The following is a 27,552-nucleotide window of genomic DNA, read 5'->3' as shown; positions in this document are numbered from 1 at the left end:
CCCGCTGTAACGAGCCTTGGGGCATTATTCTATCTGCGGCCTTGCTGGTTCCACCCTCCGCACCCTCTCCTAGATCAAAGTTTTAGGACAACCTCCGCGAGCCCGCTACAAGATTCGGTAATTATACTGCGGCGCCCGTAAGTTTGAATTATGTTTGTTGCTCTCCCGCCGCCCAACAGCCCACCACCCCATCCTTCGGGGGTTTCCCACTTCGCAGACTACGAACAACGCCAATTTTCATTCGAGGTACGAATCCGTCACCTATCAAGTTTTCGCTCGACTAGTACAGTGTTTGACGGTTTCAAAAATCAAAGAGTATTCAAGACATTGTTTTCCTCGTGGTTTCAAGACTGACTGCGCGTATATGTTGAATTCGTTCTGGAAATCGTTACTTGTCATCATTAACGATGAACTCGTAATTCTCGTAGAAGGTAACGTGAGATATATCGTTTTTACAGCTTGTTCGTCAACGATCTATTTATTCACTCGATTTCATCCTGCATTCGAAGGAAGGATTAACATCTGATCGCTGCTTTGCTGGACATTGAAGTTTCGCCAGCAAGTAACCGCACTGACTTATCCGAGGAGTCCAATGAGGTCGGCCAGAGTCATAGTGCCGAGGTAGTCGTTGGCATATTCGGTGACTACTTCATTGACAGCGGTGGTGATCTCGTCCTGGTACTCCTCGACGAGCACTGGGGCAATGTCACTGACCACATCCCCTATGAGCTTCGACACGTCGTCGTCATTCCAGATTCCAGTGATCGCGAACTGTGAAGTAAATCATTATTGACGAAAGAGAAGAGAGAACTCAAAAAGGCATGAGTGTGGATAGCACATTTCACTCACTTCCGTATCTTCCACGCTGATCTCGCTCGTCAAACTGCGAATGTAGAGATACGAATTGCTCACGGATAGCGCGGCGGTTCCCGAAACGACTAGATTGGTGATCTCGCCACTGTAACATAACGATTGATCGAGGCACGTTTACCCAGTTTTACTAAAGTTAAATACCCTACATCGGTGGTAAAGATTCTCCGCGTAATTTGTTCTAGAAAACCCCAGCAAATGATAATATTGCAGTTAATAATGCAGTTATGATTCTCTCCTGTCGATCCAAAACCTTGCCAAAGGCTTCTCGACAGAGGTATCGTGCTAGTGCGGAACTTACGTTGCATTCCCGTTGCCGTATACCGCTATGTCATTCGAAACCGTGCCTTCGATGGAATATCCCGTGCTGAAGGTGATACTAGGCCACGTGAAAGCGAAGGTGAACCTGATTCCGATTAGACTGAACGTCAAAGTGTCGATCGAGAAATTAGACAGACCAGCGACCTTCAAGTTACTCAGATTGCCGTCCAATCTGCGTGGAACGAAAACAATCTTCATTAGATCGGAATCGAGATGCTGATGAACTCTTACTCACGCTACTGAAGTCTCGTCGATAGATATGTCAATGGAATCAGCTTCGAAGGGCTCCAACACAGGGATTCCCAAGTCCTCGTCGCCGGTTTTCATTGTCTCCTGAAAACTCTCGACAAGCGATACCAGATTGTCGCTAATGGATCGCTTCGTTTTCGCTGGGTTTCAGACAATCATACAATCGTATTAATAAAAATTCTGTGGCTAAATTTACCTAATAAACTGTGGTGATCGCAACTTACTACTGGTAGGTAGGCCATGGGCGAAGGTGACAAGCGCCAAGAGAACAATTATGCCGTAGAATTTCATGCTGTCTCTGCGTAGAAATTGAGCTGATATGACTCGAATGAATGAAAATAATTACGTGGGTCGTAGAGGAGGAAAGAGTTGGCTACAGAACAGGTAACTCTTATCGCTGATCATCTGATCACAGTCACGAGCTTGTACTGTGATTCGGTATCTAATTGAGGCTTGATTGCTCGTATTAATCAGTTTCAAGCATGTCTTGATTGGCTGAATTGATTACTTCGTATCAATAATCTACGACACACCACTATAATTGTTTCTTAATTTGTTTTTCTTTCCGCATCGGCAGCAAGATTCGGGCTGTGGATAACGGTCACCGCACTTCTATCACGTCAAAATATACCGTACAGACGTAGTATCGGCTAAGATTTTTGGACATGCAGTGATCGCTAAACGTTCCCAAGCTAAACAACAAGTCCCATCTTTCAGTTATGCGATTCTGATTCACGCACGGTGCTTTAAAACTGACAGACGATATTAGAGATTTTCGTAGACTGAAATCCGATTACTTTCCATTGCAGTGAAGAAACAAGTCAAGTGCCAACCAAGACGCGTATGAGAACTTGTAAAACTATTATACTATTTATTAACAATCATACTCACGCGTGATTCGTAGCGATGTAACCACAGGGACGTACTGATCCAATCCGACATAATATCCTCCTATTTATATACACTTATACATCTTGTAGCACGATCGCAATCGTACACTTGAGGGTGAGATACCCATCTGTCGGTTTTCACGGCTGTGTGAACACCTGAACTATCGCAATCGGCGACAAACCGCGGTTCCCCTCTTTTCCCCGGAAATAATCGAGGTCTTCAAATCATTGGCTGCCCGTCTTGTTGAGATTGAATCCGGTGATGGCAAACACTCGTGAACCAGTACTTCATCGATCTACGATTGACACTCGGTCCGTTTTACCGATCACCCAAAGAACACGAGTGTAACACTACGGTACAGTGTTATGGAAATCTTTATCTCATGCACGAAATCTGTAGCATGGTAGTAAGTGCAGAAAAGAAATACAGTGCGAAGTCTAACAATGTCTGAAGGGAATAGAACCCGTAGCTAGCGCGTCCTTCCCTACGGTCTCTAGCAAGTTAAGAGGAAGTTTGGCCAGCAGCTGAGAAGACCACACAGCTAATGATCGCAACTTCAGTACTAAGTCATACTTAATCCCTTCTTGGTTGGACTGCATGGAAACTAAGTTTGTTACAGCTGCTGGCGCCATTCGCGTTGCTATAACGCACACGATCTGCACTCCACATGATCCTGCAGGGCTAATTCAAATGACCATACGGTTGTAAATTTATCGATACAATGATGGAAATTAGAAATCCCGGAGTCTCGATGTGAGTCAAAACGCAGCGTGCACTGTGAAATATTTCATGAAGTTGAATCCGATTAGTTCTAGCGTGAAACGGACTATACAAAGTTTCGCGAATTTGTCGCCGAGGAAGTTAATAACTTGACTGGCGTCAATTTGCAGAGACAAACGCCCGGCGGTCCTGAGGACTATATCTCAACTCTGAAACTGATAAGTGTCCGCTCCGGGCTACAGGAGATTTATAACCTCGGAGTCCTCCCGCGCTACTCCAAGAAATGCGTTCCACTTTATTGGAGGAAATAATCTTTGATTTGATTGCACGTCATTTTCCCTCTATCGTCTTCGAGGACTGAGTTAGTCGTGCTTGGGCTCCTCTCGCCGCATTTCCAGGGGCCAACGAACACGTACAACCTTCACCAAAACCTCGTTCGATCGAGCCTTTCCACCTCCCTGAGCATTATGACATGTGTATGATTTCACGGCTCTCGCATGTAATTGGCGACCGTATTATACAACGTGTTTAGACGGTTGTACAGTTTGCAGTTACATATTATGAGAAATGGTGTGGGAAACCGGCGACCACGTCAAGGAACCGTTGGACTCGCCACGAGTAAAGTGGCACAGAGAAATTGCCTTCTTTGTCATGATGTAACCGGGAAGCTTCTGAATTATATCAGCATTGCATAACTCGGATCTTTTGTTCGGCTAGGGGTGAAATATTTCGACCCTATTACTGACATTCGCCAGTCATTTCTCGTCGCGGAAGCGCTCCGAGATCCCTTAATACAGACGTATCGCGTTTTCATCCCGATATATTCAACCCTTCAGGCTTCATTGTAATACTCGGTATAAGTGCGCCTCCCTCTGGGTGGGTCGGTGGAGTAGATGTTTTAATTTCACGCTTAATCCTGGTCATTAATATAGATTAATATGGTCTAGAGAAAGGAGCGCGAGATTACGCTCGAGAGCGAAGGGGTTGAAACGCAAATGTCTGCAGCGACTGTCTATTCTTGTGGGTATTTGTTTGCCTCGTCCGTTTGAAAAGTCTGCAGATTTTCCAGGTTTCAGAAACTGAGATGAAACTGACGAACGCGCAGGTTCCACCCAACCGAATTATGGATAATTCGGGTATTTGGTTGAAGGTACATTTATTTTCCAACCAATCACATTGAACGAAACGAGAATTTGTTCGACACGGCGGAACGGGGAAAGTCTGATTAGCGATATGATTGACACTGCGTCAATTACAGTCGGTGCTGGAGAGAAGAGACTCGGGTGAGGACTATTAGGAAATTAAACGGAACACCGAGTGACGCTTAACCGTATGCCTGGGTGGCGCTCAGATAGCAACGTCAAATCACGGCTGGGCTGATCGTCGAGACTGTCGCCGGCCAAACCAGCCCCTACTGTCCGCAGAGTGAACGCACTCCTGATCGAATTAGCACGCCACGCCGCCCCTGATACCCTCATGGTTTGAATTAATTAACAGTTGAATCGTATCGCCCGCTCATCATCGAAACAAATTTCAATTTATTTCAACCGTGTTTGTATTAATACCTACGCAGCGGCGTAAGCGCACAGTTTTCCAATATCCCACTCGATGAACAACACCGCCGATCTACATTTTTTCGAATACCCACCCCCTCAGTAACAATTCGCGCGTTCGAACTTTGGATAGCAAACAACGATGCGATTCGGACTAAACGTATAGCGTCGCGTCGAGAAACAGCGTGACTTCTGTTTAGTTATATGTACATTGAATTAAGTTCAGGGATAAAATGGTTTCCAAGGGATGGCGTTGGGAAAACGTTGAAAATTATTCCACCACCGAATCTGACGGTGCGTTATAGTGTGGAGAATTCTCGAGGCTAACGACGTTTGCGCCTTTGCAAACAATACAGAGTCGAGAGAGAAGCCCTTGACTGCCTTTAAATAATCAAACGGTGGTGTATGGGAGGCAGACGGGGATGGCACCTGGATTGTGAGACGTCTGTGTAGATCCCTGTGGCAGACGCCTCTGTCTCTCAAGGTGGCAGCATCTTGACTCCATTAACTTCACACTTAGCGGCACCTTAGCCGGGAAACCTGGCTCCTCGCACATCCCTTCCTTCCTTCCTTCCTTCCTTCCAGTTCCTCGGCGGCTTCGAGCGCACGCTGCAACCCCTTCCGCCCTTCCCACCTTTCGAAGTCGCATGACTGCCGCCTCCGACCCGCACCTCACCGACGGAAGATCTGATTAAGGGTTCGAGCCTCTGCTAAACGCGTTAGACTCGCCGCGCCAAGCCGCTGCCTCTTGCGGCCTGATGCAAATTAAGAGCGAACGCTACGCCGAGCACCAAGGGGTGGAAGGAATTTGCGATCAGGGATAACAATAAACGCCAGAGATGAGAGAAGACGAGTGGAGAGAGCAAGGCGAGAAGCGGAGAAAATTTTACTCAAGGACTTACCAGACGCTTGCATCGCTCGTCGAGCGACCAAATTTCACGTTGCATGCCAAGCCGGGATTCTACAGACTGTACAATTTATCCCGTTTGTATAATATCTACGGGATTTTTTACAATTCGACGGTCTGTCAGTGGACGCGGCACATGATATGGGGAACATTTGACAAGTCATTGCTGTATCTGATCTCTAAATTTGCGACAATGCTGTCTCGTTTCAACATGATGGAGTCGACCAAACTTTAGAACGCAGGTTTTTCACAGTGTCCCTCAATACCGGTGTATTTTCCATGCACACCGCGTGATTGCCTTACTTTTATTTAATTATAATGTATTCTTTCAAGTACAGGAAGCGAAACGATAAACAATTTGGGATGGTGGAACAACATTTGACGCAGGTTGTATTCGCTGTAATATATTGTGCACCAATTGAAAATCTTATTACCTATACTTCATGTGTGGTGGAGATAAGAATCGCGGTACATCTGGGGAGAGTAATCAAGAGTAATCAATACGATCTACACCTGATATTCGTGCCTCTAAAGTTGGCGGGACTCTCGAAGCGTTTCTGAAAAATCACATTTTTACGGTATAACGACATTAGCATTCGGTACTATAAAAATATAGCTAATGCCCAAAGCGTTTAGCGGTTTTTACCCTTATCGCGTTATCGCCAAACACGCCACGTATCTTTCCTCGAAATCATAACACCATTATACACCACCATCCCCTCTAACGTCCCATTTTATGAGCCTAGTTCGATGCTGTACGAATCGATTTTATTTTACGTCGCATACTTATCGCGTGCCGTTATGAGGAAGCATTGCTTTTTATGGCCAACATGCCTCATGTTCCACGATTCGCACTCCAGTGTTTCGCTCCTCTAATTTTTCTCTCTTCACACATTTTACGTAACGCATTATTTCGCTTACTCAACGCTGTTTCTTTTCTTTATTTTGCTACTCAATGCCTGAAGTTTGTGGAAATATTTTGAGACGCGGAAGAGCGAGGTTTCCTCAACGCGATTACGGGTCTTCGGTCTGCAATCGTGTGAATAAAATCGCGTCAAAGGTCTGTCGGTGTTCGTTTGTGTACAGTTGTTCAGGTTTTTGTTTGGTAAACGAGGCAGGTGCAGAGGTGGCGAAAAAATCACGTCTGCATTTACATAAGCGCTGAAATAAACCCCCGAGCGAAGATCCGACCTGGTGAGGTTGAACGCAGGATCCGCCGAGAGGGAACTGCCTTGAATACACAACAACTGCAGTATACTGCCATGGAATACTTTTATTATCCTTCCGTCCAAGGAGATTCCCACCTCACTTCAAACCCCACCGTGCAAACTTTAACCATGAAGTTTCTCGATTTCACGTGAATTATTTTTACTCGGAAAATTTCACTATTTCTTGTGTCGCTTACGAATGTTGTACGGGAAAAGAAAAGAACGACCGAACTAATCGTCTTTTCGAATATTCTCGTCATCGGTATATTGTGTTAAAAGTGCGGAAAGTATGCAATTTCCGAAGAGTGCTGTAAACGTACTACACAGACATCACTCATCCGCACGTGTAGACCGCGCTATTTTTTCCAACACCAGTGAAGGAAAATTCGATTTGAGAAGCAAACGAATGATAGACAATAATTTCGAAGAAGTAGGTTGAGGACAATCAAGAGGTCCAAAGGCATAGGCTCAGCTGCATGAAACCTAACCTAAACGCGCAAACTTTAGGTTGAATTTAGCCCAATGACGTCACTGGCGGTGCGTAACACCCGTACGTAAAATTTAGTTATCTGAAAGTGCGCATGCGCCAATGTCGTTTTACCGCACTGTTCAGAAATGGGGCACTTTACGCATGCTCGGAAAAATATTTCCGTTACCACTCGGATTTCCAGAATCGATGTTTGAAGAGTGTTTTTCCAGAAATTTGCATCCCCATACCTTTTTTGCTCCCTTGATTTCTATATGGAGATGGAGAAGAGCTTTACAATCTCGTTTGTTGGACAAATCGCTTGGACACGCTTGTCATGCGGCAGGGAAAATGGGACGGAAGGTGAGGGGAGGGAAGGGCAAAATCGAGGTTCCGTCAAGAGTAATAATATTACGTGGAGCTGACACGAATTTAAAAGAGCTTGTTGGACTTAATCGTGACAAAACGATTTTAGAGTCGTCAGCCGTTGAAAAATCGGCGTAAACTTGATAGAGAATAATAATTCTTACCACACGGATCGGCAAAGGGCGAAGAGAAGTATAAAATTTGTATGCAGAAAAAGTGAAAAAAAAAAGAACGACGGAAGAAGAAGGATAAGAAGAAATGAAAAATTGTAAGGATAAGGAAAAAATCAGACGTTATAACCCGTAAAACTCTAAACGGACTCTGAATTCGAACCCTGAACGCAGCCTGCTGCAAGTTTGCGCTAACGTTTGCAAATGGAAACTCGCTGAAGGAACTAGACACGTGGGTTTATGTGTGCACCTATGGGGTACATGATACGATCGTGCGTATGTATTCCAGATACGTCTCTGAAATTCGACTTTTGAATCTGGCAATAAAAAAGGGGGTACATAAAGCCTGAGATTTTAAAGGGCCGTTGAGCCAAGGCGCGACAGTTGGCCGATCCGTATAACCCACAGCACCGCGGCGAATTCACGTTATTCCCTCAATATCGCATTTTGGGCACGTACCCCGAGGACCTCGGCTGTTTACTAGAGTCATGGGGAAACATTTAAACGCCGTCGAATAAGAGAATGCCGAATGCTTTGCTGATTAGAGGAGAGATTCTCGTCCCATTGCTGTCCGTACGCGACCGATTTCCTCGTCGTTTGGGGCCATTTTTTCATACTCGCTGTTTCGAATGCCTTTCATCGTTTTCCACACGTCTATTATTTTTACAATCGACTATTTAGGACAGGCAGAATTCTGCAGATCCGTGAAGAGAAAATGGAGTAAAATACTGGTTGATGAAATGATACAGTTTTTTAATTGTGACTTGTGGATCCAATTTCCGTTTCAATTTTATTTCCGATGTTTGAGTAATTCTTCTTCAAAATTCAACGAAAAAATTTTGTTTTTTGTCCAATTCAACAAGTTAGATAGATCGTTTTCGAGTAAAAAAACAAAACGAACACGAAATTCCAATGTCATATATGTATATATATATATTAATGGTTAATTCAATCTAATTTTTCTTTTACGAAAATCTGCAGAAAAGCTAATAAAATAACAATTTTGATGATTCTAGTGGGGAATAAAAAGTAAACTCGCGATTGCTTGGACGTCATATTTTCAGATGACTACACTTTTTTCCCCTTCGTAAACTTGAATTTATTTCGTCTTTGTATCCAAAAATTACGAAAACTGCAATGCTATATATTTCGCTATCAATTTTTTTTTCACACTTACCTGAAATATCATTGAAAATTATAAAAGAAAAAAATTGATGGTGTCGAAATTCGAAGAGAAATATATTTGTAAAGAATTGAAAATGTATTTAAACTTTGAATTTACAGACCTAGGACTTGGAAACCTCAACAATTCTTACAATTTTCCGTTAATTACCATGAAATTTTGCATCTGAACGCGACCGATTAGTTTTCGTCTTATACGTAAACACTTATTGTTAGAGTTAGTTTTTCTGCATGTAAAGTAACTTGAACGATTACGGGAAAAATGACCAACGTAAACTCAAATCAATCGTATTTGAAATCGAAGAGCTCTGAAAACACCTTTAAACTTTTGAAAAATGATAAAAATTTCACAAAATACAGCCGTGTTAAATTATCGAAGATTTCGTTCGCCTCGCAACGAATAAATAGATAACCATCGGAGCATTGCGAAGGCGAGTTTTAATCGGCGATGGTAAACTGCAGCAGTGTACATAAACGAAACGTTTTATTTCCTGCGAATTAAGTAAAAATTTGCATTTAAATAGCCTTCAAGATTTCCACAAGGCTGAAAGCGATGAGAGTTTCGCCGGTTGTTTCACTTTCTACTTTTTCACTGTATTTATTTTTACCTCTCTTTCTTCCTTTTCCACGCAATTTCCTCGCCAGTTCCCGCCTGCAGGAAAGCGGTCGAAGGGAAATTAACACGCCTTATTGCTCGGCCTATTCCCTAACTCACTTACTGAATTTTTCCTATCTCTGAAACCGCCACGGTTAGTCTCTGCAAATAGACTCGGAAACCCATAAATGCGCCCGATAAATTCTCAACTATTCCCGAATGAAAAACATTTCGCTCAAGTTCAGAACCGCACTAATTGTAAGATAACAGATTTGTTTAAATGATCAAACTTTCATTAATCGTAAATAAACAAAATATTCGAATTAAACATGCTATAAATTTACATTTATCCTGATAAACATTTTCTATTCATGATTACAAAAAATTCAGCGTCCTGGCAATTTTCTAACTAAAGCTGGGGTTGTTTTTCATCTAAATATAAAATTATTTCCACGAAATTTCGCGCCTTTAAAAATATACTTCAACAATATTTACAGCGTTTGATTTTTTTCATTCCAGATTCTGCGTGGGCGACAGATTTTACTTGTGCGAAAATAAAATCCTGTGCGAATATGACTACGAGGAGAGGCTTGTATTCGCAAATATGGCTCTGCATCCTCCACCCTCCGCTACTCTGGCCCACATCAAGAGACAAGTAACTCATCTTCAATCTCCGGTAACATCGACTAACTGATAAATTGTGTCTTGTTCTGGATCGGACAAACTTAAATCGTTACATTCATCGCTACTCGACGCGTTTTTCGATTAATCGAAACTTTATAAGGGAGCGAAGTTTTATCCACTCGTAATGATGTATGATTAATCAATTAGAGATTGTTTTTTACTTGTTTTTTTTTTTTTACTTTCTTTTCTTCCTACCAGAGCAAACAGTTAAACAGCGTCTGAAGCGAAGTACGTCTCGAATCTTAAGATACGGCACAGCGTTAACAAAGCCAATCGACAATTGATTGGCCCAATTATCGACGGTATTTTAATCGAGCAAAAAACGAATTTGAATTTCAAATATATACGACATTCGATTGAATATATTTCTTTATCGCATTGAAAGACGAAGACGCCTCTTCTTCTACATTTTCCTCAGACAATCCGCACCGCAGACGCAATTCACACAACAAAACCTGTCTAATCAAGGGTCGCGTTACTGGTCCAGAATCGAACGAATGTCGAGACGCTTAGCAAACGTCGATAATTGGCTTATTTACTGGCCTGACTCACTTGTTTATATCGCAGAGACTCGAGTCGATTTGTCGAAGAAACCAACCGCGATGATCGTCACGTAGAGGGTGCGGTGGGAAAGGAGGGGCGGGGAGGGTGAGGGAGGTGTTACCCAAATACACGATTTAGGGTGGAAGCCGCGAGGATTCTAGAATTCTGTCAGTAAATCCCCTCGGTTTATCCATCCCTAAATGTATGCATGTAGGCAGGTGGGAAGGTAGGCATCTCAACTATTCACACAACAAACGGTACTACTTGAGCCGCTAAACAGCGCTGTCAGTCTCAATTTCTCTTCCAGTTCTCCCCCCTCTGAGGAAATTCACCCCGAGTCACGTGGCGCCCTCGCTTCGCCTCCTCTTCCGCTCTTCTTCGTCGGGGCAAACTTCATCTTCACGATGCATTATCGCCTCTATGACGACAAATTTGACTTAATTATTTCTGTCACGCAAGTCGTTTTTAGCCCAGCGGCGTATATTCACGCAATTTAACCCGTCGCTTGTTTTCCCGGAGATTTTTATTTCATGTTACCGAGGGTAAGGAATTCGAATTGAAAGCGTGAAATTCGTCTGTTTGAAAGGCAATTTTATTTCTAAACCACGATATAAACTTTTCCACCTCAAGGACGGCTTGAAAATTATGTAAAAAGTAGTCCAACACACTGCAACATTTTTATTAAATTTCTTCCATATTTTCGCCGTTTATGTTGTCGAGGAAGAAAACTTGTCACGTTTAAAAAAATTTTTCTTCAACCCTTGACAAACCGATTTTTATTTCACCCTTCTGATCTCAACTGCTGATGGAATTCTAAAAGTAGAGCGGTCAAAAGAGCGGATTACGATGCGAAAATTTCTAAGATACAAAATTTATAACAGAATTAGAAAATGTAGAATGTCTATAAATGGAAAAGTCAAAAATATAGAACCGTGATATGTAAAAATATGGAAAAATGATGAAAATTTACAATTCTGTACTTCGAATTTTCCATACCTTGATTTATTTTCCTAACCTTTTTTATTTTCAATACATTACAAACATTTATAAAAGGTGGTATATAAACATTCTGGCAATTCAACGTCCGAGCTTTGTACGTTTCTCACCTTTCGACCTGTTAAATTTTTAAATCCTACGAATTAGAGTTTCACCCATTGGAAAATTCGATACTGAAACAATTTTTTCGCGAAACGGTGAGACGGTTATCAATGTTTTCAGTGCACGCACAGCTAGGTACGCGATAGCTTGAAAGGTCTCAAATCTCCCTCGCCTCTAACTTGGAATATTTGAACCCCGGCGTTGAACCCGAGCTGCTCCCACGTCTTTGCATCCAGGGCTCGAGGGCGGCTTCCGGTTGGTCTAGGTTCCCGACACCGAAGACAACACGTGTCCTAAGACGAGGAGAGCGAAGCGGATCGCGGGTCCTCGACGACAAAGGATTCCCCGCGCGCTATGCCTGCCCTATAAGGCATCGGCAGCTCTTGTATGAGTGGGATATCGCATGTCCTTATTAATTAAGCTCTCCGCTCCTCTCCTTGGCCTCCGAGGCTTCGTCGCATACCTTAACGATCCGGAGCCACCTTCCTTGATGCCCACCTGCCCCTTGTACCTCGGCAGAATTCAATTCGGACGAGTTATAAGACTTTCGAGTGATCCTTGTTACCGAGACTTGGGATCCTGGTTGAATTCACCGACCCGGCACCTCGGTTTGGATTTTCAGATTAAATCGACGACTGCTTCTGGATTCTTCGGTTTTTCAATTTTTTACTCTTACTTAAAACTCAAATGAAAAAGGATCGAACTTTTTAATGGCCATATAATTTGTACTGTTTCCTGCTTTACGGTCACCGAAGTATAATTTTGAAGAAAATTAGAAAAGAGGTGTTACGTTAGAAGATTCAGTGATGAAAAGTTGTCGAAAAAAGTTAACCACCAAAGAGAAGGACGCTTTCTGCTAGATCATCACGACACTCGATGGTTAAGATAATGAGAAAAAATCGATAACTTTAAATCTATATTTCCGATCCGCGTTTTCAAAAACATTCGTAGAAAAATGTCGAAAAAGTTGTTGATCGATTGTTCTAAATGCAAAGATCAATCCGGGTAGAAAACAAGATCGACGAGAAATTGCAGCGATTTCGATGCATCGATTTTGCAACAGCAGCTTGAACGCTAAGGCCGATGATTATCCTAAAGCAACAGCGTTGTATGAAAACAATATACACACTGCGGAACGCTGAGTTATCTTGGACCGTCTTAATCCTGTGCCTATCTTAGCGAAATCTCCGCAGGTAGAAGATACATCTTAAGCCAGGTCCGAATATCACGTAACGAATTTGCCTACCAAAATATTGACGGTGTGAAGCAGTTGCTTGCGGCAGAAATTACAGGCGAGAGCGATATAATATTGTTCGTTTATTTTATACCCGCATAATAACAAAAGCGATGAAGCCTTTTTCTGTTTTCGTTGTCGGAGAAGTAAATGAAATTCCAAAGTTAATTAAATCCACGCGTAAGATGATTTCGAGAAAGATATTTGAATTTGAAACGAAAGCTTGAGAAATAACGTAACACAAAAACTATACGAATGAATTATATAAAGAACTTTTGAACTTGCTTTTTAACGCAAAAAAATTGTCAATCGCGTCTCTCACCTCATCTAATACGAGTTTTTTCAAACTCAGGGCTAAAAAAAATCGTAGAGTATTTTGTAAAAAATCAAAGTGGAGATAAATTAGTCTTCTTTGAAACGCCGCTTGGGAAATTCTATGACCTTTATTTTTGAGTCCGCCATCTAACCTTTAGTGCGGCAAGTAATTTGAACCCAAGCTTTTGGCCGGCAGTGTATGTGGGTGAAAATCATGAAATAACGTGTGTGGAATAAGAAATCCTCGGATATCTTGACGATGGTATCGGCTTGGTAAGGTGCACTACTTATAATATGCAAATGCCCCTCACTCGTTACCCCTTCGCTACACCCTCGTCGCGTTCTCCAGGGGTTCGTAGACCCGCCAAGCGACTCTATTCAAACTCTCTCTCTCTCTCTCTCTCTCTCTCTCGAGTTGGTACAGGATCAGCCGGGGTGGATGTAAGTTACACACAAGGAATATAGGTATTCGCGTTATAATATACATGCCATAGTTTTGTGTACACTCGGTTTAATTAATATTAGCCAAATTAGTTGCTCCAACTGGATATAATTAAAACACTCGAAACACGGAAGTATCAATTCATATAATAAATTCTTTTCCTTTCTCAATCCGCACGATATGCGAATCGATTCGTATTTTTTACTATTCCTGACTCATGTTTTTTAATCGCAATTAGACGTCAAGCTTTATCGTACACGATTCCCAAAATAATTTTTCTCGACATAAGATGCTCAATATGTATAATATATAATAAAAGAATTAAAAAAAAACATTATAACAATGTAAACAAGATAACTTCCTCGACATTTTCCAGAAATATAAAGCTGTCATTAATTTTTTCACTCAGCCATACGTTCAACTCATTATCATCAATTGTTATTCGGTAAGCGAAGTGACCATGGTTCCGTAATGTTCTGAAAACATGCGTCAATACACTGCAAAATATTAATATTTTTTAGTAAAACAAATATTAACGTACAAAGTATACATGTTCGAATTGTACCTTTGATTTCTTCCTTGTTTCAAACTTCGTAATTAGTCGTTTATTTTTTTTTTTTATAGGAAATCATTCACATCGTTTTGTACAAGATGATATAAAAGCATTTTTCCCCGGAAAGGCAGACGCTTTTTCGCCTTTTGTCAACGACGTCATTTAGTTACGATGCACTATTCGGTACAATGGCTATAATCAATCAGTACTTAAGACCACCAGGAGCTACAGGTGACGGGGATGACAAGAGAGTCAATCAATTATCGGCGCAGATAATAACGGGGGGTGTAATGACATCGTTCAAAGCGTAGGGAAGTATAAAGGTATAATGAGGTGTCACCTGATACCCGAACACAATTAAATCTTCGTGATAAATTCGACGCGAACCGCGACGTTCTTTTCGTCGAGAAAATCACGCCGTGCCTCATACCGAGTGCGTCGCCCTTCTCTTATCGAGCAGGGCCTGAACGATGTTGTAATTACATTCTTGGAAAACGTTTCTGCTGAAAGCTCTCTCGGGTCACAATGTACAAAAACTCCCGTCTCTTACGTACAGCTTTGAATATAACTGGATATTGATAGCTTTACATATTTCGGACTCCCGATGCAATAACCAACGTGTACGTAGGTGCGTAATATATAATTTCCGATAATGTCGAAGGAGTACAAAGGAATTGGCTGTTGGATAATTTGCACAACGGGTATTTCAAGCTTCGCGGTTTAACGTCCTTCAGACATCTTTGGCGATTCGATTGTCTCCGGTTGGCGCGTGTTCGTGACGTTGTTATAAAGGAGTTACCTCTGTCTCTCCGTCAACTGTCTCGCCATCAGCCTTGATAACGAGATTATACAGAAATATTTTGGCTTGTTTCCATACTTGTCGAAAATAATTGTCAAAAAGCATGGGAGAATTTTACTGTAAGTTTGATTTTTTAAATGATGCAAAGAAATATGTCGAATGTGAGGATTTTGATTAGGTATCGAAGTGACTGAATAATAAAATATTTTGTAATTGTAGAAGCAAAATGCTTTCGAATGTCCAATCACTGGACAAAAATATCCGGGCAATTTAGACCGACAATCCGCTTCAACCCACGGCGCAAACTTTGAGAAAAGGATTTTTGAGAGTATTTTATCCACCTAATCTGAAATCGGAAGACACGATCGGTGACGTACTATCCGATCTTCGGTAAGGTAACGAGAGAAAAATCGTCGAAAGATGAAAAAGGAATAACCGCGTATATAACGGATCGAGCTTGAAACCGAACGCCGCGAAGGAAATGCAAAGTACTTGCGATCCTCGAGCCCCATTTTTCCTTTCGAAGACGTCTTGAAGCGCGCCGGGGGTGAAAATAAGAACGAGATAAGAAGGGAAGAACCGTTGAGGATCTTAAAAACCACGGAACCAGATGCTCGGCGTATTCGAGCTCAGCCGAAGCTTGCAGTCACCTTCGGAGTAAGGCGGTAAAGAAAGCTCGCGCCGTCTTAAGCGGAATCTAGGAGGGTGAGGGAGGCCTCCGTTGGATGGGGTAGTTTTTCTGATTGCCTGGGAACGGACAGCTGTCTCAATCTTCGGCTGCTCGGCTAGCTGCCGCGGCGATGCTGATTGTAAACGACGTCTCTTGTTGCCAGCCGACCGAGCGTGCCGAAACGGAAGTGGAAACACGTCGATCGGTTGATGAGACGACGATTTCTTAGAATGAGCGAAGGGGCACGGACAAGAGGGGGGGGGGGATTGTCGTAATCGCGCGTTATTGGAACGACGGAGAGGAGAAGCTTCCTGGTTGTTATATATTGCCAGGAAACGAGCTTGCGAAGAACAGAGACATTGGACGGGGGTTGGTTGGTTGGTTGATCGAAAGTCTGTACTTTTCATTACTTTTGTCAACGGACAATCGCACATTGAGTGTATATGTAAATAATGATATATTCCTGACCTACGATCGAGGATGTGTTTAAGAATAGAAAGTATTGGAATTATAAGCAAAAGCTCACAAGCTTGTCAGATATCGATACTTCGGTTCGAATCACTTAAAAATTGTTTAAAATCAAATATTTGTTTTGTTTCATTTCGCTCGACAATGGCTCGTTTTGTTCAGAAGACTCTTTTCAGTAAGTTCAGTCGTTCAGCATCGTTTAATATTAAATTTTAAAACGTTGCACGGATATTGACTACGATGAACAATTAATAGCAATAGTGAATGAGATACAGAAAAAGTAAGAACCCGTTTCAGTGTCTTTGTAGAAAACAGTCTTCGGAATAAATTGAGTCGTCGTATAAGATCAAAATCAAATGAATTTGCTAGAATTTCAAAAATTTTTTTCAACGAGGCTTGAAACAAAGCGTCAACATATAAGATTTTCGCGGTAATTTCAGTATTCTTACGTTTGAATTTAAAATAAATACTCAAATTGCGAGTATCTGGTAATAAAAATAATTTGAAAAAATTCGATTTTTGTACAAGCTAGATTTTCAACCGAATCGTCTGCGATTCAAGTTACGAAGGTTTACGACTATACGGTATAATTCAATGTTTGAGAAGATGGTAAAAAAAAAAAAAAAAAAAGAAAAAAGAAAGAAAGAAAAAAAAACCAACCAGCCAGGGAGAAAAGCATTATGAGGTGTTCAAAAATTAGCAGAAACTTTTATTCCGGTCTAATTTCACCCCTGGGACCTCGGGGAGGGTGGGCGAGGAGCCGGTGCGAGACGAAGAGAGTTCGAAACGATTATCTGAGTTTTAAAACAAACTCTCAAGTGTCTGCAAAGTCCTTCGCGAATCAGGGGTGGGGGCACCAAGCCGGGTGGTGAGTGCCGGGGGGCTGCCGGCAGATAATATGCTAATGCGACGCCCCAGAAACATGGGACTTTAAGGGGATCAATGTACGTCGTAAAGGCTTACGACTCTCCCGCTATATCGCACTGCGAATACTTAACAAATACAAGATATTTAAAGAATTCTTGCCGAGTCGGCGCTTGCCTTCTTTCGTTTCTTATTTTTTCTCCCTGTACGGTGAAGAATTGTTGTGAGAATCAAAATCGGTCGTATCGGGTATAAATAATCCAACGATTCTTTTTCCGGAAATAAACATTCAGCCAGTTTTTTGACGATTTCATTCGGAATAAACAGAAATTTCACATCGTCCTCTCGTGTTCTTGTACGAAGGTAAATAAATCAAAATTCAAACTATGCTACGAAGGTTACTCAAGTTTGCGCTACCAATTGAAACTATGCGAATTTTATGTATTGCATAATTTGCCGCTATTTAACTGCTGATTAGTCGTGACAGTTATACTTTTGCCGTTTTTCAATTTATTTGAAAAATCAAAACCCACGCCAACTTTATAATAAATTAATATCGGTTACTCAACTCCAGCTAACTAGGGTCAGATTTTGCCGTTTATTAACCGTGACTCGAATCAATCGATTATGTGATATTTTTTTTTTTTTTTTTTCTCGAACAGCGCATTCGAAATAAAAATTTCGTATATTTCGGTACGCAGTCTTGATGGTGAAAAAGTTCTTTAATAACTTATAGCTTCATTCAAAACATCTTTCAATTTCAGGTAAAAATATTCATCCATCTTTCACTAATTATATTAAACAGGTACTTGGTAATTAAGACAATGACAATAATTGACACTTTAATCACACGAATTGATTTTGCATCGCGTCGTTCGTGGAAGTAAAAAACAAAAACCGATTGTGAGGAAAAATAATCGAATATTTTTGATAATTCTTATAAAACGACGTTACTCGCAAGTCAAATATTCAATACATCATTTTTCAAATTGCCATTAAAAAAAAAATAGCGCAGAAGTTTTCAGGTTCGAAATATCCATTTCCGAAACGAAGCAGGCGCGTGAAATTAGGAAACGAATCGGGTTTTCCCCCGGACGCGATTACGGTCGATTTATTCAGAACATATTATAAGCCATCGGTGCATGACTGGGTTTAGCAGGACGCAATAACTGTTGGCGTAGGCTGCAGCACTCGCACCGTGTTGAACGGGAATCGGGCATGGGAAAGCCCAGGTTGCGAGATTACGAGTTTAGTTGCGAAACAACTCCCTGCGCCAGCACGCCTCCGAGTTTTCTAACTATTATTATTACACTCGGTTCCTGGCGGCTCTCCGCGAGGAATTATAAGCTTTCGAGGGTAATTAATGAAGGCGGAAGGCTCCGTGGGATGATCAAATACGCCGATCATCGCGTCTCGACTTCCCTCCTTCTCGTCAAATTTAACGAAACGTGGCCGATCATTTAATTGTTCATCGACGCCTCGACGATGGCTGTGCCGAAGGTGTGAGCTTGGAAAACCCTCGATGTTGAAATATTCCACCGAGACTATAAAGATCTACACTGTAAACGATCTTCGACGTGACGATATTGCTATACTCGGACAAAAACTGACAACTGTATAATGGACCGACTGTAATTTTGGTCGGATTCATTTTCTAACGATAAAATATTTTGGATCCGTGCTTTTTCTTTTTATAAAGCAAAGTATTTTTCTTAGTTTCTCTTGCTTTTCAATTATTTTCAACAATATTTTGAATAATTTACAATCACCGTTTCTGAACTGCGTCGAAAAATACTATAATCTCGAGCAGAGCGTTTCAAATATTTTTTAATAGGTAAATTATTTGCTAATCACTAATACGATCATTCAATATTATGCTCTGGAATGAGTTTGTCAAACTGAAGAGCAAAAAATCACTTTCGAATAACGACGTTCCTTTTATTCTCTCGTCAAATGGATTAATTTCTCAACGTTTTCATGGAAATTTGAACGCAGTTTATAAGCTACTGAAATTTGAATCGTATCTCACATTATTTCAGCAGAGAAAAATTGATATAGTATACGACATGCGTAATCAAGAATATACTTTATTAATTTATTTATCGACACGTCTACCGCGAAAAATTTCATAAATTATTGAACGACGATACAAACCCGAAAATAATTTTTTGACATTAAGAAAAAACCGTATTTCAAAGAACGTGATATAAAAATTGATTTGTTTTTACCAAAATCGTGCTACTCTTATCTGACATCATAATCGGTTCGATTTCTCCACCCGTCGTTTAAAATTTCACAATACCTGAACTTTCAACTTTGAGAAATAATCATATTCACAAACGAGGAGCAAACTCTTACGGAATAAGGACAACTAAAATAATCCGGATAATTGACGATCGGTCAAGAAACTTTTCTTCCCCCGGGTGAAATAATTCCTCAGATCAGAGTTATAGGTATCAGGGAAAATAACGAGACGGTATAATGCTTAATATTCTCTTCTCCGGGGTGCTAATTTTTGCCGTGAAGAAAAGCGGCCGGTGCTTTTAGCCCCGTTGGGCACCTGTTCAGTTCCCAGCCGCAGGAGATCAACAGACAAATGACACGCGATTCAGGAATCCCCAGCCCTCCCTCCCTCAGGAACCCTCGCACCCCCGGTTACAAACTAACCCCCCCACCCTCGCTAACCCCGAAGCTCGCGATTAATGTCTTACTCGTGCGCTGGCGGGCGCAAATCTCGCGAAAAATACCCTCAGTTTTTCTCCAACCACAGACCTCTTCGTGTATCGCGGTAATGACCTGAAGATGAACGTCTATTCCCGGTTACTTTTTCATCCGCGAGGCATTTCATTGTATCGATGCAATTAACACGATTGGATGAATTTTTTGTTATCTCACCAATATATTTTTGAATTATTCGTTACTGACAAATCGTACTTTCGATTTTAGATACTAAGAATTCAGATTTACCGCATGATAATTTTTTATTCCCAACAATATTCCAACAGTTTTTTTAACGACACCTGTTTCACTGAATTTTTCTAGCTACTGTAACAAATGAAACTTTTCTCAGTGTGTCTGTCGTTGTTGTCTCTGTTATTACGCACTAATTGGAGACTGGAAATATTCATTTTGCAAATTGACGTGCAAAAGTAAACGGAGAACGTTAGTAATTTTGAAATGTTCACAAAAGTTTTCTTCAATTTACATCACTGCTGATTATTATCCAGACAAATCGACACCGTAGGTTATGGGAATAATTTTGCCAACCCGTAGCTCGTGATGTCACAGATTTTAAATTTCACAGAAAAGTCGTTCTTCGCAATTTGAGCTTTTCATACATTTTCCATCGTTATGAACTTTTAATTATCGTCGGCTGCAGGTGAGTTCCTAAAATTGCGCATTCTTCAAATTCCGGAAGAGTAAAATTACTGCAAAAATATGTTCAAGCTAAACGAAGAAGAAAAGGAGTTAACAAAAAGACGGTTCTTCGAATACCTTCTTGTTTCTAAATATAAAAAAGATGTGTAGAAATACAGTTTAAAAAAAAAAGACAGAATAAAGATAAAATACGATAGATAAAAAATGAAAAGAAAGAAGAACATAATAGGTCGTACATATTTTGCAAACTTAAATTCCTGAATTGAAAACTCCCAGCTAGATTCAGGGAATGAGATACGGAATTAATTATTACCCAAGATAATTACCGGAGTATATAAGTGTGTAAGTGTGTAAGTGTACGTGTACAAACTACCGAGACGTGATACTCGTACTTCTTTGCATTAAAATCCCTGCCCAAGTCGAGTAATTAGCCCGTAAATAATAATTCTGATAAAAATGACTGAGTGTAAGAGACTTGAGAAAAAAGAAAGAGGAAGAAGCTTAATAACGCTTTGTAGCCGTTCCAGGAGTGTGCAACAGTCGCACCGAGGGTCTGTAAGAGCCCGACTTCGTCCTGCAGGAATGCCTAAATCTCCCGCTTGAGAAGCTCAACCCCTTTCGGTCGGCCCGCGGAACCAGAATAGGGCGCGTAATTAAGAAAGAAAGTCCAGGCGTCTCTCCCCCTAAATTAAGTCTATGACTTATTTCACTTTTATCTTCAATTGCCGGGCTGCTGAGAGCGGGCGCAGATTTATGGGAACACGTGGCAACCTGCAACACAAGTTGGTCCAAGCTAAAAACGAATCTCTCACCCTACGAATTTTTCAACATTTTTCCAAGTAATTTTCTCCATTCTTTTTGTTGGTTAAAAATTTCCACGACAATCTTGATTTCGAATTTCTTAAGAATTTCGTCGCTCTAATGTAAAATTGCAAGCTATTTTAAGATCCTTGTAACTCTGGCGCGATCATAGACGAATCTAAATGGTACGCAGTTTCATAAGCTCTCGGTGAATTTTTGCAAGTATGACAAACGAGCCAAACAGTTGAAACATAAACTGGTTTTACTTAAAAGAAAGCAAGATTTTTAAACTGTATTTAGAAATTGTTTGAAATTGATGAAGAAAAAATTCATCATAAATTTTGAGTTTTATAACCAAAAATATCAGTTTTCAGAATATACTCTTGTTCCCTTAATTTTTGCGAGAAGAGTATATAATACAGAACCGGATTATTCGTCCAATACTTCTTAAATCGAGCAATTTAACTTTCAATCTGAAAAAATTTTTCCACGCAAAAGAATGATATCATTTCGAGAAAATTCATAACCCGTTCCTGAACAAATTGGAATATTATACGTATTGGACTAGTTTCAAGGTTTCGTCCACTTGCTACTATATTAATTTATTATATCAATAGATTAAAATTTTACTCAAGTCTTCAAAACTTCCCGTAGGTACATATTAGGGTTACAAAAAAAATATTCTCTCAAATTGGTCTACTTAACAAATATAGTTGTAAGCATATGGCGGGGTTGAAGTTCCGAATTTGAAAAGTACCGAAAGTGCCTGATCATAAATTATTTTTTGGCAAAACTTGCAGTAAAGAAATCAAGCATTTAGAAAGCAACAAAATTTCGACAATCCAAAACAAAAAAAAAGATCAAAGCGATGAAATTTCACCAAGCCAGAAATTTACAGAACTGAAAATTTTCGATCTTTCGGAATTTCGATGCTGCAGATTAAAAAATTGTCTCACTTTCGTACTTTCGGAACTTTGACTTGTCGGAGTTACGATCTTTCGGCATTTAGTCCTTTCGAAATTTCGCCCTTTCGGAACTTTGAGCGTCGGCTTTCGGGCCATTGAAATTTTTGCCGTTTCGTCAAAGTTCGATTTCTGTACTTTAAGTTTCGCCACGATAAAATTCGAAATTTAGCGCTTTCGGAACTTTTCAAATTCGGAACTTCAACCCCGCCCCCATTTCCTGCATCCGAGAATCTGCCTGCAATCCGATTCGAAACGGATCCACCGGCTGAGCAATATGCACAATTTAACACCCCGACGGTGCGACGGAATGCCAAGTGCCAATAAGAATGGCACGAAAGCCCGTCGAGCTTCCGTCGAAAGTTCCAAGTTTTCATCGGCTTTCCCAGCCTCCGAAGGATCTCGCGGCACATAAATATACCTTCGAGGGCAGGAGCGGCGGGTGTTTCGTTCTGCTCCGCTCGGCTCTCAGCCAGCAGCAGCAGCTCTTAACTTACAACCGAGTTCAGTTTAGACACAACGAGTTCCCGGAGCTTTCGCTTTGTTTCCGAAGGGGTTGAATCGGGAATAGCCGAATTCGTTAGGCGGCCTAGCTGCACCTACCGTAATTCGAAACTCGCGTACATGCGAGAGCCGGGAACAGAACCGGCCAACTTACTTTCGCCGACTGAACCCGGGCAACAGTTTCGGGAATATTTCCATCCTGTTACAGGGGCGGTTATTGGGATAAGAACGGAAGTTGAGGGGGACGAACAGTGCGAGGACCGGGGGCTCGGATTCTAATACCAATGAATAAAATATCAGCGAGTTTACTCGAATGCGAATTTACCTTCACGTTCTTTTCTTTTCTTTTTTTACCTTGGCTGTTTCTTTTTATTCGCAAAAAGCCATTCGCTTGGAAATGAAACGAATTGAAACGTTTGAAAATTTTCTAAGCGACTTTTGGTCATTAACGGATTTAATAGAGTCTGAGGATTCACCTAAAATGCTGAAAAGTAACCAAAGGATATGACGGAAATCGATAGAATATTGATAGACGGAAACCATATTTTGGAATTTATCGCTAGACTGACAACGATTTTTCTTTCCTGCTTGGTGAATAGAAGGTTGAAAAAAAAAATAATCAGATTACAATGAAAAGAATTATTAGATTAGACGAACTCGGTAAGTTTTTTGATCATTTTTTATTTGATTATTCTACAAATATTGCAATCCCGATTCCAAGAGACTCAACAGAATTCCAAAAAGAGATGTAATTATTATAATACTGCGGTTATAATCGTAGAGAAAAATAATTAAATGTACGTAGTCGCAATATTAATGAAGAAAATCAATCATTTTGAAACATTGAAAAGACGGCATGAAATGCGCAAGCGATTTCGATGAAAATGAATGAAATATTCCAATATAATTACAATGCTTTTTAAATACTCTCAAAATTGAGAAAATCCTTTACAACCAAAATCGCAACGATCAATATGCAGATGTCCGTTACACCGGGTAAGAGTTGGACGCCTTTATCTCTCCTGAACGAATAGCGACATCCTCGAAAATCGATCGCATTCATACGTGCAAAGAAACCATTGTAGACTTTGTAAGAAACGTGCCAGACGATCGACGATTTTTTCGGATCAACTAATCGACGCATCGTTTTTTTCTTTTTTTTTTTTTGAACTCAATTTCTACAAGGCTGTCTCTATACGTACTCGCATTAAAAAATCTCCGATACCCGATTTACGTAAACAATAAAATTTCATTGAATCCATGCCAATTCTGCCTGCCGTCAATTTTTTACCGAATCTGTACGTTATTCTTTCATTGACTACAACAATCGTCAAACAGGTAAATATCAACTGAAAATTAACAAATCGTTCAAATGCGAATCAGCAAAAATTGACTACCTCAATTACCGTTCGGGGTTTCAAGATTTCGTCAACGGCATAAACTGGCGACAATCTTGATTCCCGTCTTATACATACGCGTACTCTTCGTTATTAATTAATTAATACGTTATTTCACTCGTCGCACAGGCTTGGGAATATCAATATTGACCCACCCTTTTTTCCGTCTCGTTTCAGGGATGTCCGACCGTATCTGCGCAAAGGCAGACAAACGGGGATGTCGGCCACAACCATAACGGATATCCGGCACCTCCGACGACCTCTCACAGCGCTTTGAATCAGATGAACAGTTTGAACGGGATCAACGCCCCGCCGCAGTACGACGGAAAATGACAATCAAAATAGGCAAGGAGCTCGAAATATCGATCGAATTCTGTCGGTCTCGATGCTTATATCGCGTGGAAGAAACGACGGCCAAATAAAACTAAAATAATCGATTAATTAAAATTATTACCAAAGACGGTGGGAAATTTCTCGCACGTCGTCGCGCACGTGAAATTCATTCGTGCGGTAAACGGTGAATAGGAAAAATATCACCTGCGCGTAGATGAATTTAGTTACTATACCACCTGCGTAATGTCAGGAAATTTTAATATCGGTGTTGATTTATTTTCATTCTTTGTTTTATCGTTACATTTTTATTTCAAAATATTCGCAACTACACGATACAGTTTTGATTCATTAGAGCCTGAGTTTTGATTCGATCGAAGTAAAATTTTTTTGTCTCGCGTAAGTCAAGTTTCTTGTCAATCCTTACGACGCATTTACGTTACAGACTCGAATTAATAAATTCTCCGGGCATTGTTTGACCCGATAAATTTTTTAAAGAAAGGATTTAGGTGCTCATTAGACGAATTAGAAATAAAAAATATGGAGATATCGATATTTATGTGGTGCGTTATCGTTGTCGTTGTCTCGTTGTTATTAGTTTCTGAAAGAAAAATTGCAGCGTCGAAGATTCAGGTTTATTCTGAAACTCTGACAACTTCGGTAAAATAACAAAATTTTTACCACGATAAATAATCATTGCAATGATATTCGAAATTGATCTGATTTCAATTCGCGGTGACTAGATAAATGTCGCGAAAAAATAAGTCAGCAAAGGTGTTTTGGTTTAAAAAATTGGTGAGCGTAAGAATGGTAGGAATAAATGCGAAATCTGAAGGGGTTAAGTCTTTGGTTTCGGAAAGAAACAGCGCGACAGGAAATGGGATTTATTCGTTGGTGCAGGTTGCGGATGGGCTAGGTGAGCCCCAGAGAGTCATACGTTAGGGGTGACTTAGCATTGTTTCAACTTTGAATCTCCGCGAGCCGTGATTGATGCGTAAAACTTTCGTTTGCCTTATTTGTTAGTCAGATAACGAACCTGAGTTATGTCGAAAGTTTGAACACTTTTATCGTAAATGGGGATGTTTTATTTTCCTCCCCGGCTCGCTGCACCGAACCGTACGTTTTCCAGAATAAATTGCTTGCCCCACTCGCTCGCTCTGTGCTATCGAAAGATGATATTCAGTTGCATAATTGCTGGCTAGCTTCTGCGAAAGCCTTGATTTTTCAAATTAATTATTCACACAAGTATTCTATTCCTCTACTTATTTCGAACGATCGTTATTGTCATTAACCAGACGTGCGTTAATTGAGTACACGTGAATGTTCCTAATTTAGAAAATTGTCGCAATTTTCACGCATGATGATATCGTAAAAGAGAAATCGAGGAATCGTTCGTATTACATGAAGTCATATTTAATCAATTCGCTGATTTTTAATATAACGAGTTAATGAAATGGATAAGTAAATACCTACATATTATAACGTCGATTGATATATTTCGTCGTGTAATTTATATATGAGTGTGTACATTACTTGCATAATAATATTTGAAAATGAGCATTCATGTATGTATAAAAAATCGAATTACCGCATAAATATACATGTATAAATATTTGTGTAATATAACGCGATCGGTAATAAGTGGAACATATAAGATCTTTCAAAGAAATAAAAAATAATATGATGATAGTATTGATTGAATAATAAATAATAAATACGTAACAGAAATAAAATGTAAAGTGTAATATGTAATATACATATACATATATATATATATATAATAGTGTATATGCGTATAGTTCGTTTTGTAAATTTCTTTCATTATTTATTTATATAGAATGAATATTAATAAAAATGAATTATTATTTCGACGTTATAAGTTGAACATTAAAGCTGTTGTGTATATACTTCATTCATTCAACCCGCAATTTTGTAATTAGATGTATACCTAAACCCTAGATGAGTATTTTTCCCTTTCCAATAAATCGTACGTAAAAAATAGACGAGGATTATAAAAAATTTGCAACGTTTTCTAGAAACTTTGAGAAACGTAAGAACAAATCACTTGTAATCAATTCTAAACGCTGCAAATATTTTTCTTGTTAATTTCTGGTTAATTTCTTCTAAGGTATGCAATGCTATTAGCTAAATTTTGTTTTTCGAATTTCGAGAAAAAGTCAACGTAGTAAAATCGATTCAACGAAACGCGAGTGAAATAAATATTTCTCCAAATAGTAAACCGTTGAACGGTAAACAACGAAATCTGGAAAAAAAAAACAGTTCATTTCGTAAAATACAACCCTTTTCCTTCGGCAACCTGAAAAAGATAAATAGTTGTAATAATGAAAACAAGAATCATCCGGCGATGATCCAACATCGAGGAAGAATATGTTGCGAAGCAGAAACTCGGAGCGTGGGCGAATTGAGAAATGGCCATTTCTCAAAATTTCCTTTAAAATATTAAATCGGCAGCGTACGTGATTGGCCAACAAAATCTGGCCTTCCTCAATAATTTACCAATCATAGGGGGTCCTTTGTGTTTTATACGCCACGATTCGAATAAATCGCATTGTGTATTCAGAAGGGCGAAATTCAACTCTATTGGGGCGCGAATACTGGAAACTGCAGGCGTTCCTCCCCCCCCCCCCCCCCCCCCCACCACCACCACCACCCCCTTTCTCGCCACCCTTTTCCAACACCGTCGGCACTGTTACTCCGAGAGTAAAACTGACTCGCGAAGCAATCTAACCCGCGCGCACGAACTGATCGAGAATTTTCGCTGGATATTGCAAATTTATGATAATGCAGATCGGACGAGTCACCGGAATCCTCTACGCCTATTCGCTGTGTACACGTGATGAATTTTGACGTGAAACCTCCGACCCTTATCGTTATACAGTCTCGTTTCGTTTTTCCACCCCGATTACAAGGGACTTGTACAATTACTCCTCGATCGGCAATTAGACGTCGGGATTGCAGATGTGAACGCGGAGTGTTATTTATGAGTCCGAT

General features: G+C 40.4%; 2 protein-coding genes across 4 annotated transcripts in view; one reads left to right on the top strand and one right to left on the bottom strand.

Annotated features, from left to right (window-relative positions):
• LOC124221211 (LIM domain only protein 3) overlaps window positions 1-26,263 on the top strand; it is a 106,604-nt gene extending 80,341 nt beyond the window's left edge. For 2 of the 3 annotated variants that reach the window (XM_046630975.2, XM_046630973.2), the window contains exons 5-6: window positions 10,018-10,174; window positions 24,388-26,263. In XM_046630975.2, coding sequence (XP_046486931.1) covers window positions 10,018-10,174; window positions 24,388-24,543 — 313 coding nt within the window. In that variant the 3' untranslated portion in view covers window positions 24,544-26,263. The remainder of the gene's footprint in view (window positions 1-10,017; window positions 10,175-24,387) is intronic. The other variant, XM_046630974.2, reaches the window with a different exon arrangement.
• LOC124221212 (uncharacterized) lies at window positions 460-2,476 on the bottom strand. The gene is made up of 6 exons (XM_046630976.2): window positions 2,332-2,476; window positions 1,665-1,738; window positions 1,427-1,580; window positions 1,172-1,363; window positions 850-958; window positions 460-771 (listed from the first exon to the last, which is right to left on the bottom strand). The coding sequence occupies exons 2-6, from the start codon at window positions 1,729-1,731 to the stop codon at window positions 577-579; spliced, it is 717 nt and encodes a 238-aa protein (XP_046486932.1). The 5' UTR covers window positions 1,732-1,738; window positions 2,332-2,476; the 3' UTR covers window positions 460-576.
• Window positions 26,264-27,552: the final 1,289 nt, after the last annotated feature.

The sequence above is a fragment of the Neodiprion pinetum genome, chromosome 6, assembly GCF_021155775.2.
Source record: "Neodiprion pinetum isolate iyNeoPine1 chromosome 6, iyNeoPine1.2, whole genome shotgun sequence".
In the NCBI taxonomy this organism is placed as follows: Eukaryota; Metazoa; Arthropoda; class Insecta; order Hymenoptera; family Diprionidae; genus Neodiprion; species Neodiprion pinetum.
The sequence above is the reverse complement of the archived record's forward strand: the minus strand, read 5'-3'. Positions and strand labels throughout refer to the sequence as shown.

Excerpts from the sequence above, each read along its gene's own strand:
- LOC124221212 (XM_046630976.2), bottom strand. The coding sequence starts at position 1,731 with ATGAAATTCTACGGCATAATTGTTCTCTTGGCGCTTGTCACCTTCGCC. Across the intron at positions 1,364-1,426 it reads ATCGACGAGACTTCAGTAGC|ATTGGACGGCAATCTGAGTA; the intron begins GTGAGTAAGAGT and ends CGTTCCACGCAG. Across the intron at positions 772-849 it reads TCAGCGTGGAAGATACGGAA|TTCGCGATCACTGGAATCTG; the intron begins GTGAGTGAAATG and ends TTTACTTCACAG.